At 39.0% G+C, this 15,920-nt stretch overlaps 1 protein-coding gene across 2 annotated transcripts in view; it reads right to left on the bottom strand.

The window, feature by feature from the left end:
• Nucleotides 1–531: 531 nt before the first annotated feature.
• The window catches only part of LOC122642216 (PH, RCC1 and FYVE domains-containing protein 1-like), a 29,764-nt gene continuing 14,375 nt past the window's right edge, over nt 532–15,920 (bottom strand). For both annotated transcript variants that reach the window (XM_043835652.1, XM_043835651.1), the window contains 3 exons: nt 6,825–6,971; nt 1,394–1,767; nt 532–1,010 (listed from right to left, as the gene is read on the bottom strand). In XM_043835652.1, the coding sequence (XP_043691587.1) occupies nt 878–1,010; nt 1,394–1,767; nt 6,825–6,971 (654 nt within the window). In that variant the 3' untranslated portion in view covers nt 532–877. The remainder of the gene's footprint in view (nt 1,011–1,393; nt 1,768–6,824; nt 6,972–15,920) is intronic.

Consider the following 15,920-nt stretch of genomic DNA (forward strand, 5'->3'; position numbering starts at 1 on the left):
CGATTTAGTTTTTCTTCACCATAGGTAGGTGAAGAGAGAATCTCTTCATAGATGATGAGTTGACGTTATCGTTATGAATGGACTGGAAACAATGAATGTCAACATAAATCTCTCCCCCCTGTTATTGAAGGTCCGTAATGCCCTTCTCTAATCCAATGAGAGGGTTAAATCCTTGAATGCAGAGATTCTCTCTACACCATGTGTTAAGAGAAACTGGATCTATCTTTACACCAAACTTGAGAATGGTTTCAGAGCATTCAACCTCCCAAGTCCTAACCGAGAAGATGGTCTCTACATATAGTAGGCTAAGAACTCCATGAAATTGATTTTATCGTCTCTTCCATCCCCCAAAAAAAAAAAATAGAAATTGATTTATCATCTCCCTCTTCCCTCTCTCCCCAGCCTACGTTAAGAGTTTCAATTTTGTAAATGATCGATCCAGCATATATAGGATGTTCTTCATTAAAACCAAAGTCAAAACGTACTAGAAATCAAAAGAACAGCCATGCAACGTAATGCAAAAACCGCAACTGTTGCTAATGACCAAAATATACTTTGAAGAAGATGCATTTGCTTATGAATTTACAAGGCAGCTGCTTAGAATCAAAGCCAGCAACCTACTAAGAATTTACATTTCTCACCCTCAACCCACTCTACTATCCACACATACATTTTAGCCCATCCCAAAAAAAAAAAAAAAAAAAAAAAAGCAGCAGACAACCCTATTTAATCTTCCTTCTACCTATCTGTCATGCCACCATTGCTTCGTGAACCTCTAATAAGATGAAAGAAATCAATATCTAATTGATCAAAATGGGCTTACACATGATTGAAGCCCAACTCTGAAAGCCAATTTGATTTACAGACTGTTTATATGTCAATGAGCAAAGTCCTCACTCCCAAGACCAACGCTCGACTTATCCACCATCCGCACATTGTACTGCTCATACACTCTTGCCCGGTTCTCTGCCCACCATTGTTCTGCTTGTTTCTCGCTAAACCGCTTCCGACTGCATTCAGATATTTTAGGTATTAAGGCACAAAATGGCTAATTTGCTAAAAACAGAAGAAATAATCTTGTTTCTTGTCAGGAAATGGAACTAGCAGAAAGGAATCTTGTTTCTTGTCAGGAAATGGAAAAGGGGGGGGGGGGGGGGGAGGGGCGGGGGCACGGTTTTAAAAATTGGGAACCGGATCAGTGAATCGTCCAATTCGGATCAGAATCGGCTGACACCAATCCCGATTTCCACCGCTCCTAATCGTTGCCTCCTGAATCGGAATCCGATCGGCCGATTCCTAGTCATTTTCTTTATAATCCATCTTGAATCAGACGGATTCATGGGCCATAGAGAATAGGAAGGATGAAAATGGACCATAGAGAGCTAAAATATACCTGAAGCGGACTCGTTTTAGATCTTTGAGACCACCAGGTAAGGATGTAAGTGTAATATACACACCAGGCTCATCTTGCTCAACCCATTCAGCCTCGTGATTAGTTTCACCTTCTGTTCTGTTCCCATTCCTGGCAATTGCTTCCGAATGGCCCAGTCTGTTGTGACTGGAATTACGGTTACTACTGGTGCCGGATCCATTGGAAAGCACCATGCTGTTTGCTCCATTAGTATCTGGTTCATGGGAAGTTGCTGGACTGCTCAGCTGGTCAATTGATGTAGCAGGAGCATCAACTGAAGCAGGACTGGAAACGAAGGAAGGCGGTTTGCAGTTGCGTGCTGCTCCTACAGGTAACCTTTCAGCCATATCCTTCAACTATTTGAAAATTAGAAAGTAAACAAGTCAGCAGAGAGCACTCAAGTGCAGCAAAATTTAGAAGTTCGCAACCAAATAAAAAATTAGCATGCAATTTCCACATCAAGATTCTTGCTTCACACAGGCTATGATTCTATCAAGTGAATAAATACGAAGTTTTTCTATACACAGTTGGAAACCACGCAAAATACATACCTTAATGCATCTAGGCTGGAGATGCAGATCTCTAACACCTTCATAAAGTGGTGGCACAAGTTAATAAGTTAGGAAATTTGGTATTAATTGCCTGTTTTTTAACGGCTTCATTAGACTTTAATTATATTTTATTTTCCCTACAGTAGCACTAATAAATGTAAGACAAGGAACTTATGGGAGGACAAAAGAATCCCATCTCTGCTCTTTGAAGGCCTTTGAGGCAATGAAGAAATACTTTTCTCGCTTGTCTTTGTCTCCTCATAAGGGAAATGAAGGGAGGTAAAATAAATTACAAAGAAAGTAGGAATGATGTAGATCGAAGCATGCAGAAGAAAAGGACAAAAACAGATTTCGGACAGAATACTGTTCACATGGTACTGTTCACATGACACTGTTTACGTGACACTGCTCATGAAGCTCTTTTGTGGGCCATATGGACAACTTGCATGGATGAGAGATGCTGCCAATATTCTTTAGGATTTCATATCTTTAGTTTCTGTTTCAGTAGTTAATATTTTCTTGTATTGATTGATAGGGGTTCTATTTTCTAGCAAGTTTCTATTTTAATGTCAGTTACTTTTCTTAGTGATGCAGGTTTATCACCAAACAGGGCTTCTTTCTTGCCTTAGAAATAAGTCTAGGGTTGGGTTATAAACATATTGGGCCTTTGGTCCCATGGGTTTTCAATGTAATAGGTCACTTTTATGGACGTAAAGTAGGGGTACATAAGTTGCATACAGGATTAGCTCTATACTTAGTTTATTTTCATGTTTTAGCATTTTAAATTGAACCGGTTGAACCATTGATTCAATTTAAGTGATTTTAGAATATTCTTTAAGGATGGAATCTTTTTAACTTAAGTTATATATTAGGGTCTACACCTCTACACGAATTTAGAGAGGGAGTATTTTGTATTTAGACTCAGCCTGGGATTTCTATTCCTAGGCTGCATAGGAATTTAGGCCTTTGGCCAATATAAATAAAGAATAACTGTGGGCTCCTCTTTACCTCACTGTTTTAGAAAATTCTGCTCAAGCTGCTCTGCAACTTTGCTCTCTCCCTTGGAGATTGTCTTGTGTTTGTTCAAAGTTGGTGGGATTGGTGTTTGATCCAATCAACACCTTGTAGTGTGAAACCTAGGTAGTTCGTTAGTGGGATTGGTGTTTGATCCAATCGACACTCTGCGTGTGAAGCCCGAGTGGTCCTCTCAAGTTCTACTTTCAAGTTTCTGTCCAAGATTCAATTTTTATTCAACTTTTGCATTCAAACAAGCTGCTGCCAAGCATTCCCTGCACAACAGTAAGCTTGAAACATTCCCATCCCCATACTTCTTCTAATCCTCTAAATCCCCACCCTAACTTTCCTCCTTTTTATTATCAATTTCCCTACAACCATAACTCTGTCCAGACATAACCAACCATCAGAAATTCATCAAACTTCAACCACAACACCCCCTGCCCATAAGGAGATCTCGATCTCCCTTGCTGCCCATTCCAACTACTGAAACCCTAATTCCCCCCATCTCAAATCAAAACCCAAAACCCTAATTTCTGCCCAGACCAAACCAACCGTCAGAATAGTCTACAAATCTGACCAATCATCCCTCATACCCTCCTAAGAAAGCCATTTAAGTTTGGTTAACTTCAGTCCAGCCAAATCCTAGAAATCCATCTTTCCTCTTTTCCAAAACCTGAAACCCTAACCCTAATTGGCAGCCTATTCAAGTTTATACGCTGCCATCCATCAAAACATCTCAAAACCTTCACTGATAGACTCTCCTACACCTGCCTAGCATAACCAACACCTCAAACCTTAATCCTAATTTTGACCTAAAATCATATTTTTGCCCTATTCGGACTACCAGTTCATATCAGACCATGTGGTGTACTAGCTCCTAGTTGGTCTCCTACCAATCTAGGACTACATACTTAGTTAGCTTGACAACCAAGCATACTCCCCACACCATTGGGAGTTGCCATTTTTGTAGCTGATGTAAGATGATTATAAATAAAGGAGAGGCCAATACAGTGCTCACAACTTGAGTTTGAAAACAGCTTATGCTGTAAGAGAGTCTTTTGGTGAGAAACGAAGGTCTGAGATACACACCAAGGCCATAGGTGAGAGGCCTTGGTCATATTTCCCCCCCCCCCCAATCTTCTTCCTCTTCTTCCCTCCATCACATCCTTTGTTTCTAATTTTATTGACACGCAATAACCCTACATCTGGGAGGCATCGAAGCACCATTTCTGCACTTCCACTCTGGCTGTTTGGTCATCAGAAGGCTGCCCTTTCAGTCTTCCATCAGAACATGGTTTGAGGACTCTAAACAAGCCTGCGACAATGTTGTGTTGGAGATTTCTGAAGATTTTCTTCAGGCCCTTGTAACTTCAGATCCGACCATCAGTTTCAATCCAGATTTTGAGAGAGTTATACCGATCTCAGCCTTCCCCCTTCGATGGTAATCTCAGCCAAGGTTTTACGTATCTTAGCGTATCCACCGATACTAACTGATATGTATCTTATTTTTAGGGTATCAATACGATACAACACCTAAAAAAAGTATCAACTGTATAGGGTTGATAAGTGACCCGATATGGTTGATACTTATCGATACACTTGATACATCTCTTATACACTATATTACAATATCAATGACTCAAAACATTTAGCAAGAGCTCCTGTAAGGCATTGTAATCAATTTTGTTTTGGCAAAATCAACTTGATTCCTTGTTTCTATTGGCAAAAGCGATTCCAGTATTGTTGATTTTATCATTATTTAGTAATTAAACAACCTGCAATCAAGGATCAAAATCAGATTTGCACAAGGACAGTTTTCTATAAAACTTTGAAATTTTTGCTCAAATATTAATTTTTACTGCTGTATTTTGCAAGGATCCATGTGGCCAATCCCATTTAGTTGGGATAAGGCTATTTTGTTGTTATTGTAGTGTCGTTTTTTGCAATGGATCACTAGGTTAGTGAAAAACAACCTGAATGATCGCTATACATAATCAATTGAATGCACTTGTCTTGGCATACCATTTTCTCCTCTTTTTACATGATATATATTTTACATATTACTTATTTAAACTGTATTTTGCATGAATCCTAAACATTTCCATGTGTATCTCACTATCTTTAGTGTATCTTGAGTTTTCTGATATGATACCCGATACCGATACTTTAAACCTTAATCTCAGCCTGATCCAAAGACTGGATTTGGCTGTAACAGTGAGTTGCTATTTTGAACATTACTTGCTAATTCTGGAACCGTCATATCTCAGTATCCAGTCACCAGATTTGGCTGAGGTGTTTCAAGAGTTATTCAGCCCAAAGAGACCTACCCTTGATAGGAATTATGTTCCATCAGAGTTACCTAATTTCTAATTCTGAATAAGTTGCTATTTCTGAGTTTTATTCAGATTCTGTTCTGCCGATTGTATAGACTGTTACACAGTCCTGTTTGCTGTGACAGAATGTCACCTTGGAAGTGTATTCAGACCATTAGTGTCTAGTGTGTCAAAGACCTATCGATAGCCAACTATTTTGGGTGCTTCTATATTACCCTGTTGCTGGAATCAAGTGTTAAAACCTCCTGTTTGTCAGTACCTTGATCCTTCTACTGTAGGTTAGGACATCAGTACCCTATTACCACATTAAGGAACTTTTATTATCATGATTGCGTGAATAACTTCTTAACAAATATGGTTATTAACCTTTTCAATTGGATTCTTTATTTTTCTATCAAATCCAAGTAATTTAGTTGAAAAGTGAAATAAAATGTACTTAATAGCCACAGAAAGTTTTTCAATTATTACACAACCATTCTTGGTTATGGTTAGAAAATTTTTCTTATATTTTTTGCTTTAGTTTCATTTCCATTCCCTTCACTTCCACCCAAACAGAGATTAATCAGGGGAAATCGATACACTTGACAGTGATTAATACCTCAGCTCTTTTGATGGATAACAAGTATCTCTTCCTAACATTCTGGCTCATCAAGAATAAAGGTATTAGCCAGTGGAAGAGATCATCTATTTTTCGAAAAGGGCATCCCAGTGCACAAAACTCCCTACTGCAGGGTCTGGAAAGGGCAAATGTATGCAGCCTTACCCCCGCTTCACGGAGTGGCTGTTTCAATGTAAGATATCAGCTATTAACCATTGAGCCAAGGCTCACCCATTAGATCAGCTATTTTCTATGAATCAATAAAGTATTAGGAACTTCCAATATCCTGACTCTCCTCCTGTGCATATTTTCTACGAATCAAAAAGTACTAGGAACTTCCAATATCCTGACTCTCCTGTTCATGTGCATATTTTCTACGAATCAAAAAGTACTTGGAACTTCCAATATCCTGACTCTCCTGTTCATGTGCATATTTTCTACGAATCAAAAAGTACTAGGAACTTCCAATATCCAGACTCTCCTGCATCCATATTCCATAGGTACGAATGAAGATCTGGTTCTTCACATTTTGTGCCTATTTCAGGTTGTCCTTCCCATACTGCAGCCAACCCCCCAACAGGTTTCCCCATAATTCAAAACCAATAAACATAGAAGTTCTGTTACATAGGTCAAACATAATAAGAAAAACATAGGCTGTTAGAACTTTGAACCCTAGACAACTTCACCCAACCAATTCTAGAAACATAGAATTATAATACTACACTTTAAACTGAAAGATTATAGCAGTTTTTTCTCCAGAAAATTTTCAATCTTCTAAGATATGAGTGTAATGAAAATCCATAGCATGGCAAAAACAAAAGCCCAATCTAACAATTGATGTTAAACTAATGCTAATCAACTTAAAGTAAAATTTATCCTTGATGTAGAATTATGAAAGTAAACAGGTGTCTTACTTGGGCAGTCAGTGATTTAATCACTTCCTTTGCTGCTTTGCATTTTGCAGTCTCTTCCCCTGCAATTGCAATGGCTTCTTTCAGCTGCTTCGTCATTCTTTCCAGCTCAACATCTTGATGTTGTGCTTTACGAGTGAGATTTTCCACCTACATATAAAGTTAGTCAGAAATAATTCCCAAATGCACTAACCACAACAGCAAGTCGTCCAAAAGAAAGCTAGAAAATAAGAGTTCAATTCGTTTGATCAATAAACTAGAAGTCCTTTTGGTTATAGATGCACCTACAGTTACCATATCATCGACAGAATAAACCAATCACAACCTTGGGTTTCAAAAACAAGAAATTTTGTTTTATACAATGATCTGAATTTTATAACTTCTGAAGAATTAATACAATACACAACCATAGGAAGCCATCTACACACATAACATCAAACTAATAAATCATACAAAACAATATCAGCACTATGATTAAATTTGCATAAACTTATTTTTTAAATGGAGGCCAAGCACACTAAGCAACAACTAGGAAAAGTAGCTTCTACCCCATGAGGTTAAAACACTTCAAAATCAAATGAAAATGATAACATGTAACGTATCAACCACTGTTTACTTTAAGTAAAAGTGCCCCCCCCCCCCCACTTTTTTCCATTTTCTGTTGCATTCACAGTTCAAGAGATCAGAATCGACATTGGAAAGTCACCCAGATTCTGATCCGATTCCAGTCTGAACCGGCAAGAATCAGCAAGAATCGGCCAGAATTGGGATCGGCCGTGGCTGATTCCATTCTAATCCTGATTCCTTGAACCATGGTTACATTCCATCACTTCCAGTCCTCAGAATGTACATTTTGGTCACTGTATGCATAGCACAAATAAGATTGGAACAAGTTATTTAATAAATCAGAACTTCATTCTGTACGATTCTTGTATATGACAGTGACACAGAAGACAAGCACTGAGTCACATGTGAGTTTTATGATGTTAAGCTGATAACTCTGGTGACAGTACTAAGTCGCAAATAACATGGCACGGACAATGAGGTAAAATTAGAGACTAAGAACAACAAGCATGGATCCACATACTATTATCTACATAAGAGAGAACCAGAAAAAGATGAAGATAAAAATTTTCATTTAACCTTTTCTCTTTAATAGTAATAGCAGAAAAAAACTTTTGATTGTAAGTAAAAAATTGTACCAGTGACAGACAAAATGAAGTAACCTAAAGAAGCATGCTATACAATCAGCACAAGTTCTGAAAAGATAGGAACCCTGACCCTCATTCAATATTCAGAAACCCAACTCCTATACAAAATAAGCATAATTATCCGACACAACATTAGCATTCCGCCCTCTGAATTCCATAACACATTCAAAAGGAAACTATTCTCTATGCTTTCTGCCACCCTGCACATCAACTCTTCCTTAGCTTGAAAGATCCTTCTGATCCTCTCCATCCAATACACCAGCACACTGCAAATTTCGATATTATTTTCTCTCTTCCTCCAACTGCCCCAACCCCTCCAATCCTCCATAACAGATATTAGAACCAGAAGATCCACCTAACCACCAACCACAGGCAATTTACATCTTCCTTCCTTTGAAAAAATCGCCTGCATTCATTCATCATCCTCCATTAATTCTAGTAAGACTCAATTGCCTGAATCTTTTTTCAGTTATGCTGCCTACATGAAGAAAGAAATCCTTCTTGGAACCCACTGATTCAAGATGATTTTCTGTATATAAGCACTACCTCCCCTGTGCATCATCTTGTAGAAAGCTTTGACTGAAATCATCCTGCATCCCCTCTTGTTCTAGAAGCTTGTAACACTTGCGTCAACAGAACTACTCCAGCTCCAGTTGTTCACATTTCTTTTGAAAGTATGCACGTACACCCTTCAACCTCCCAATATTTCATGACCTTCAACCACCATATCCTGGTCCAAGCAAAGGCAAACATACCATAATTAGCACTTACCATTTACTTCCACAGCTCCCCATCCTCCTCTCTAAGCCTCCACAGCCACTTCACCAATAGGGCTGCACACTTTACCCTAATTGGGCTAATACCAACCCACCTTCCTCCTTACCTAACACCCCTCTCCAACTTCACCAAATGGAATATCCAGCGATCATCTTCCCCATGGCACAAGAAGTCAAGTTGGAGACTTTCTCAATCCACTGAGCAATCTGAAGCAAGTATGAAGAACAATGAGAGATAGAAACCAAGAAGGCACACTTTGTCGAAGTCAGTTTGCCCCCTCTAAACAGATCCTTGGCCTTCGAAGTAGATAATTTTTTTCCCAATTCAATCACACTACCACAGGATTCCATAATGCTTTATCAAACGCAAAAAAAACGAAAATGCAAAAACAAAAAAGAACATAGTAAGAAAGCAATAGACAGGACAATAAGAACCACTACATGACAGCAGCATACTCCCCTGTCCCACATACACAGTTCCCCTTCCCATTTTTGATTGTCCGAGTTTCTTTGTTCATCTCATAAACTAAGTGGCAAGTCTTTATGAAGTTTACAATTTTGCCCTCTTACATTGAATAGTACCTTCACTAATTATTCAACTTGAAGAGTGTTTAGACTAGTATTGAAAGGGCAGTTGTGAAAATTGAGAAAATATTTAATGCTTTAATCACTACTACTTGAACTCTGGGCTTTTTCTAAGGAGAAGGTCATTGTGGGAGGGAGCAAGTAATAGATATGAGAAAACGAGAATTTTAGAAATGTGAATAGTTAGATAAATTATGGAAATTAGAGCGAATGATTTACTTTCAGTTAATTATTCACACAAGAAAACTATACAAAGCTTAGCATAGAATTTATCTAATTTTCTCCCATAGGGATACCACATTCATCTCGAGTAGAATGTTATCCTACATCAAGATACGTAACTAGTATATCCATCATCAGATGCACTGGAGGCCTGAAGTTTGGACAATTGTCACATAGGCAGGGTACAAAGTTTCCACACTAACTCTCATGTATCATGTTGAGTCACTAAATTAATACTTAAAAGTTAGTTTTCCTTTTACTGAAAACTTTACATACGTTATAAAATACTAAATTGAGAATAAAGCTGCAAAAGGTTACAAACGCTACATAAACACAGCCACACAGGAATGCTTGGAATGCATATATGGTAACAACTAACAAGATGAGCTAGTAATCCCACCATCATCAATAAGGTTGAAAGGTCATATAGTCTGTGTCATACTAGAATAACATATTGCAGCCACTTCAAGTCATCCAAAAATAAATTTATATTCAAGAATCTGTATGCATATAACACCATCACAAAGCCACATACCAGATGTGCATGTAAAAAAAATGTATTTGTGTATATGAATATAAAATAGGTTTGCTGAACAAGTAATTAGCAAAGACGTTGGAAACCTTGGAAAATTACATGGCAAATTTCAATCCAGTAGCCTCTGATGTGGCAAAACAGAACCGTTTTTCATGACATTTCTATTCTTCACTTCTGCTATTAAATGGATAGTATTACTTAGGGTTGACCCTAGTACGCATGAAAACAGTTAGAAACAGATGCTGTGATACCACGGCCCTTCATTTTAGGCAACATGTCTGTGCCAGATACAATGTACACGGGAATGTGTCAGGTTTATATTTTGGACTAATATACAATAAGAATGGCTGAAGGCAGGCCAACAAACAGGACCAAAAAAAAAAAAAAAGAACCACTGAAGCCCCAGAGAAGGAAAAGAACCCTGAAACACCCACTATTTAATAGGGAGAGGCGAAAAGACATGCAGAAAATAACATCCCCCCCCCCCCCCTCAACCCCTCCCCCAGCCAACTTATTAGCCAAAACATTGTTTCATCTTGGAAGCCAAAGAAAATAAAAGTCCACGATTCAGCAATGAATCTAGCTTGTTATCAAGTGGGAAAACCTCCAAGTGGAACCAATTGAGGAGAGCATCCATACAATCACTAGGCTAGAGTCATCCTTGACCTGCAAAAGCTCAATAGCCATGTAGACAGCCTGATCTCAGCTGTGAAAGTCAGCTTCTCCATACGATAAGAAAACCCAAAAAATGACTACATTCCAACTCTACAAGCACCAATGCCTGGGCCAACCTGGCAGACCAGATTTTCCCAAGATCTGACATCAAAGTTAAGCTTGGGTGCCTGAAGGAGGGGCCCTATAATTAATGCACTTAGACTATGTTTAGAATCTGTTAGTAGGGTCTGTTTAAATGTCTCGGCTATGTTCAGGGTAGTTTAGGTATTTTCAGTTTTCTTATTTCTTATTGTGTCTCTTAGGTCATTATATATATTGGATGAATGGGGAGCTCTCACACTAAGTGAAAAACTCCCAAGGTTCCAAAAACACATCGATTCTCACTATTCTTCTCTTCTCTTCTCTTCTCTTTTATTGTTTTCATGGTATCAGAGCAAGATCTCTAGGGACTACTACAACCTTCCTAGCATCTTGTCTCCTCCCTTTCGAGGTTTCAATCATCATTGACTTGATTCATTTCAATCCAAAGTTTTGAGAGGTTCTTCGGTTTTCATTTTAAAGGGGTGCAGCACCCTATGCTATATTTTTGGACTGCTTAGAGACTAGTTCCTCATTGGAGATTGAGAACTACGTCTTCTTTGTTGGTAGAGATTGATCTATGGAGTGAAGAATGCATTCAAGACCATAGTTTTATTAAAGCTTTTGAGTCAATTTTTGGGGGAGAAGTGAAGAATAATCTCTGAGAGGGTTTTGTCAGGGTTTTAGATTGAGTTTTGCAGGAAGGGTTTGAAATCAATTTTTTGGCTGCATACCTATGATTGATTTATTTACCAAAGTGATTGGAGATTGTTCTTGTTGTGTCTGAAGTTGGAGATCAACCTCACTTTGAGGTTTGAAGATTGGACTTCCTCGTCAGGGTTTTGGGAGCAGAGTTCAATTTTCTCAGGTTCTTTTACCACTTCCTTGAATCCTTTGATAAGTGTTGCACTTTCCATTTGTTTTGTGTTTATTGAAATGGCTGAGTCATCGAAGAATGTTATCAGTGAGGTTGTGTCTTCTTCATCTAACCGTATTACTAAGAAGAAGTTAGAGGGAATCAGCAACTTCCAACAATGGAAGAAGATTGTTAGATTGGTGTTGATTGGTAGGGACAAGTAGGATCATTTGACCAAGACCAAACCTGAAATATGATACATCTTGGGACACTGTTGATGCATGAATTTTGGGACAGATGCTGAACTTTGTGGAAAATTAGATTGTTGATCTGGTAACTCATATTGATACAGTCAAGGAGCTATGGGATTATCTTAATGTTCTGTATTCTGGGCAGAACAACTTATCTTGTATCTATGAGTTGTCTCAGGATTTCTATAGAGCTGATCGAAACCCAGTACTTTGCTGATTTTAAGAGGATATTATGGGAAGCTGAATTCCCTACTTCCTATCACCTCTAATGTGCAACAGATGCAGAACCAATGAGAGCAGCTCACAGTTATGGGATTTCTAGGTGGTCTTGGGAAGGAGTTTGACTCTATTTGTTCCCAGGTACTTGGTGGTGATAAGGTAGCTACACTTTCTAAAACTTTTTCACGAGTTCTACGAGTATCTCATGAGACTTCTCATGATTCTACTGTTGTGGATAGTTCAGCCTTGGCCTCTTTCACACCTAGCCCTGGTCCTAGTAGTGGGACAGGGACTGGTGGTAGCCGTGGTCGTGGGGGTGGTTCTGGCAAAGCCCCTATATCTGGGAAAGCACCAACTTTTGGCTCAGATTCTTCAGGCATGGTGAAGACCTGTCATCATTGTGGTCGCACACTCACACCGGACATATTCAACGCTTCTATTGGAAACTTCATGGCAAACCACCACAAAAATAGTTTGCTAATTTTGCTGCCATCATCTTCTCATTTTGAGGGTAAGACTATGACAATGTCTGATGAGGATTATGCACGCTTTACCTAGTTCCAGATCTCTCAGGTAAATTTTCTTCCTTTCGTGCATCATCCTCTAGTGTTACCTTAGTTGATGGTTCTTTAGCTAAAGTAACTGGTACTGGCACTGTTCAGGACACTCCTTTATCCTTATCTTTTGTTCTTTATTTACCTGAGTTTCCCTTTAACCTCCTGTCTGTTACTAAGTTTCCTAAAACTTATAACTGTTCTATAACTTTTCTCTCTGATTCATGTGTCTTTCAGGACCTTACGGCGAAGAAGACAATTGGTAGAGGTCTTGAATCAAGGGGGTTGTACCTACTTGAAGACACTTTGTCTGTGGCATGTTCGAGTTTGGCATTTCCTCACCAAGTCCATTGTCGTTTGGGTCATCCATCATTGTAGAGTTTACGGATTTTAGATCCTCGTTTTCAATCTCTTTCTAGTCTACAGTGTGAGTCTTGTCAATTTGGGAAGCTTCACCGTGTAAGCTATCCCCCCAGAGTCAATCAAAAGTCTAATTACCCTTTTGCTTTAGTCCATTCAGATGTATGGGGTCCTTGTCCGGTTGTCTCTAAATTGGGATTTCTTTATTTTGTTACTTTTGTTGATGACTATTACGGAGTTACTTGGCTTTATTTAATGAAAAATTGTTTTGAGTTGTTTTCTATTTTTTGTGCTTTTGTGAATGAAGTTAATACTCAATTTAGTACTCCTTTGCGTATTCTTCGTAGTGATAATGCTAAGGAATATTTTTCTGCTTCTTTCGCTGATTTTATGACTCATCATGGCATTATACATCAATCTTCTTGTGCTGACACCCCACAACAAAATGGTGTAGCAAAAAGAAAGAATAGACATTTGATGGAGGTCACACGGTCTCTTTTATTTGAGATGAGGGTGGCCAAAGCTTTTTGGGCTGATGTTGTTTTGACTGCGTTTTACCTAATCAACCACATGCCTTCCTCTATTTTATGGGGTGGGATACCCCATTCTCTATTGTTTCCTTCTAATCCCTTATTTGCCTTACCACCACGTGTCCTTGGCAGCGTAGTTTCATTCGTGATCATCGTCCAAGTGCCTCTAACTTGGATCCCAAAGCTCTTAAATGCATCTTTGTTGGTTATTCTCGTACTCAAAAGAGCTATCATTGTTATTCCTTTGAGTTACAGAAATATTTTGTTACAACTGATATTTCCTTCTTTGAGTCTACCCCTTGTATTGATTCTCCTGTTGTTGCTTCTGAATTGGACAATGATCTTCCTTTGTATATTGCATAGTTGTCATGGCGTCGCCATGGCGTCCTGGCGCTGGAGAGGGTTGCATGGCGACCTACGCCATGGCGTCCCTCTTTGATTTCTTCTTCCTGTCTCTCTTTCCCTCTTCGATTTCTTCTTCCTGTCTTCGATTTCTTCAATTTCTTTCGATTTCTTCTTTCCCTCTTCAATTTCTTCTTCGATTTCTTCTTCCTGTCTTCTTTCCCTCTTCGATTTCTTTCGATTTCTTCTTTCCCTCTTCGATTTCTGAATTTTCTTCTTAAAACTTGAGAAACAATAGAGAAAAAATAAAACATGGCTTGAGTATACATCTATTAACACATTAAAAATAGAGAAAATAAAAAATAAAACATGGTCGACATGCTCGCCATGGCAACGACATGCTCGCCATGGCAACGCCATGGCGGGCGACATGTCGATATATCGACGTGACACCCCTCCACCGACTTGGATCGCCGTGACGCCGTGACAACTATGGTATATTGTTCAGTCTTCTACTCCACAGGTTTCTCCACCACCACCACTATTGCCGTTTCCACAGTCACCACCTAGTATTGTGTTCCAACGCCATCTTCGAAAAGTTTGCCCCCCCCTAACTTCAACTTCAACCTCATCTTCTTCGTCAGCTGATCCTGCCCCAGGTAATCTAAATCCTTCTTCTTCGCCTGATGTTACTTCTGAATTTGATATGCCTATTTCTTTTCGTAAGGGTATTCGGAGTTGTACCCAACATCCTCTGTCTAACTTTGTGTCCTACTCTAGTTTATCCTCTACTTTCCATTCCTGCTTGACTACTATTGAGAAACATCCTGTTCCTAAGTCTATAGCAAAGGCATTATCTCATCCTGGCTGAAGGACTACTATGACTGAGGAACTGTTAGCTTTGGAGGAAAATCAGACATGGGATCTTGTTCCATTACCCTCTGGTACATCAGCTATTGGTTGTTGATGGGTCTTTGTGATGAAGATGAATCCTGACAGTTCTTTGGCTCGCTTGAAGGCTCACCTTGTGGCCAAGTGCTACGCCCAAGTGTATGGTGTTGATTATTTGGACACTTTTTCTCCTATGACTAAGCTCACTTCTGTTCATATATTGAGTTCTATTGCTGCCACTCATCATTGCCTTCTGTTTCAATTAGATGTTAAAAATGCGTTCTTGCATGGCGATCTCCATGAGGAGGTTTATATGGAGCAACCTCCTAGGTTTGTTGCTCAGGGGGAGTATGGGATGGTGTGTAAGCTCAAGAAGCCTTTGTATGGGCTGAAACAGTCGCCCCAAGCTTGGCTTGGTTTGGTCGGTTCACTGAAGTTGTTTTGGAATTTGGATAGACAAATTATAGTAGTGATCATTTTGTATTTTTCAGGCATTCTGATTCAAGAAGAATATTTCTTATTATATATGTGGATGTTATTGTCATTATAGGAGATGACTCTTCAGGAATCGAGAAGTTGAAGATGCATTTACAACAGAATTTCGAACTAAAGATTTGGGAAGATTGAAATACTTTCTGGGTGTGGAAGTGGCTCAGTCTAGGAAAGGAATTTCTCTCTCACAACAAAAGTATGTTATTGATCTTCTTTCAGAGACAGGATTGTTAGGATCTAAACCTCTAGATACTCCTATGGATCCTAATTTAAAACTTACAGCTGATGGTGTTGATGTTCTTAATGATCCTGAGAAGTATTGGAGGCTAGTTGGGAAACTAAACTATTTGACTGTGACTCAACCTACCTTTTCTGTTAGTGTTGTGAGTCGGTTTCTGTCTGTTCCTCGTACATCTCATTGGGATGTTGTCATACGTATCTTGAGGTACCTCAAGAAGGCTCTTGGATGTGATTTACTTTACTTGGATGATGGTCATGGACGAGTTGAGGGTTTTTCAGATG

This window comes from Telopea speciosissima, chromosome 10, assembly GCF_018873765.1.
Source record: "Telopea speciosissima isolate NSW1024214 ecotype Mountain lineage chromosome 10, Tspe_v1, whole genome shotgun sequence".
In the NCBI taxonomy this organism is placed as follows: domain Eukaryota; kingdom Viridiplantae; phylum Streptophyta; class Magnoliopsida; order Proteales; family Proteaceae; genus Telopea; species Telopea speciosissima.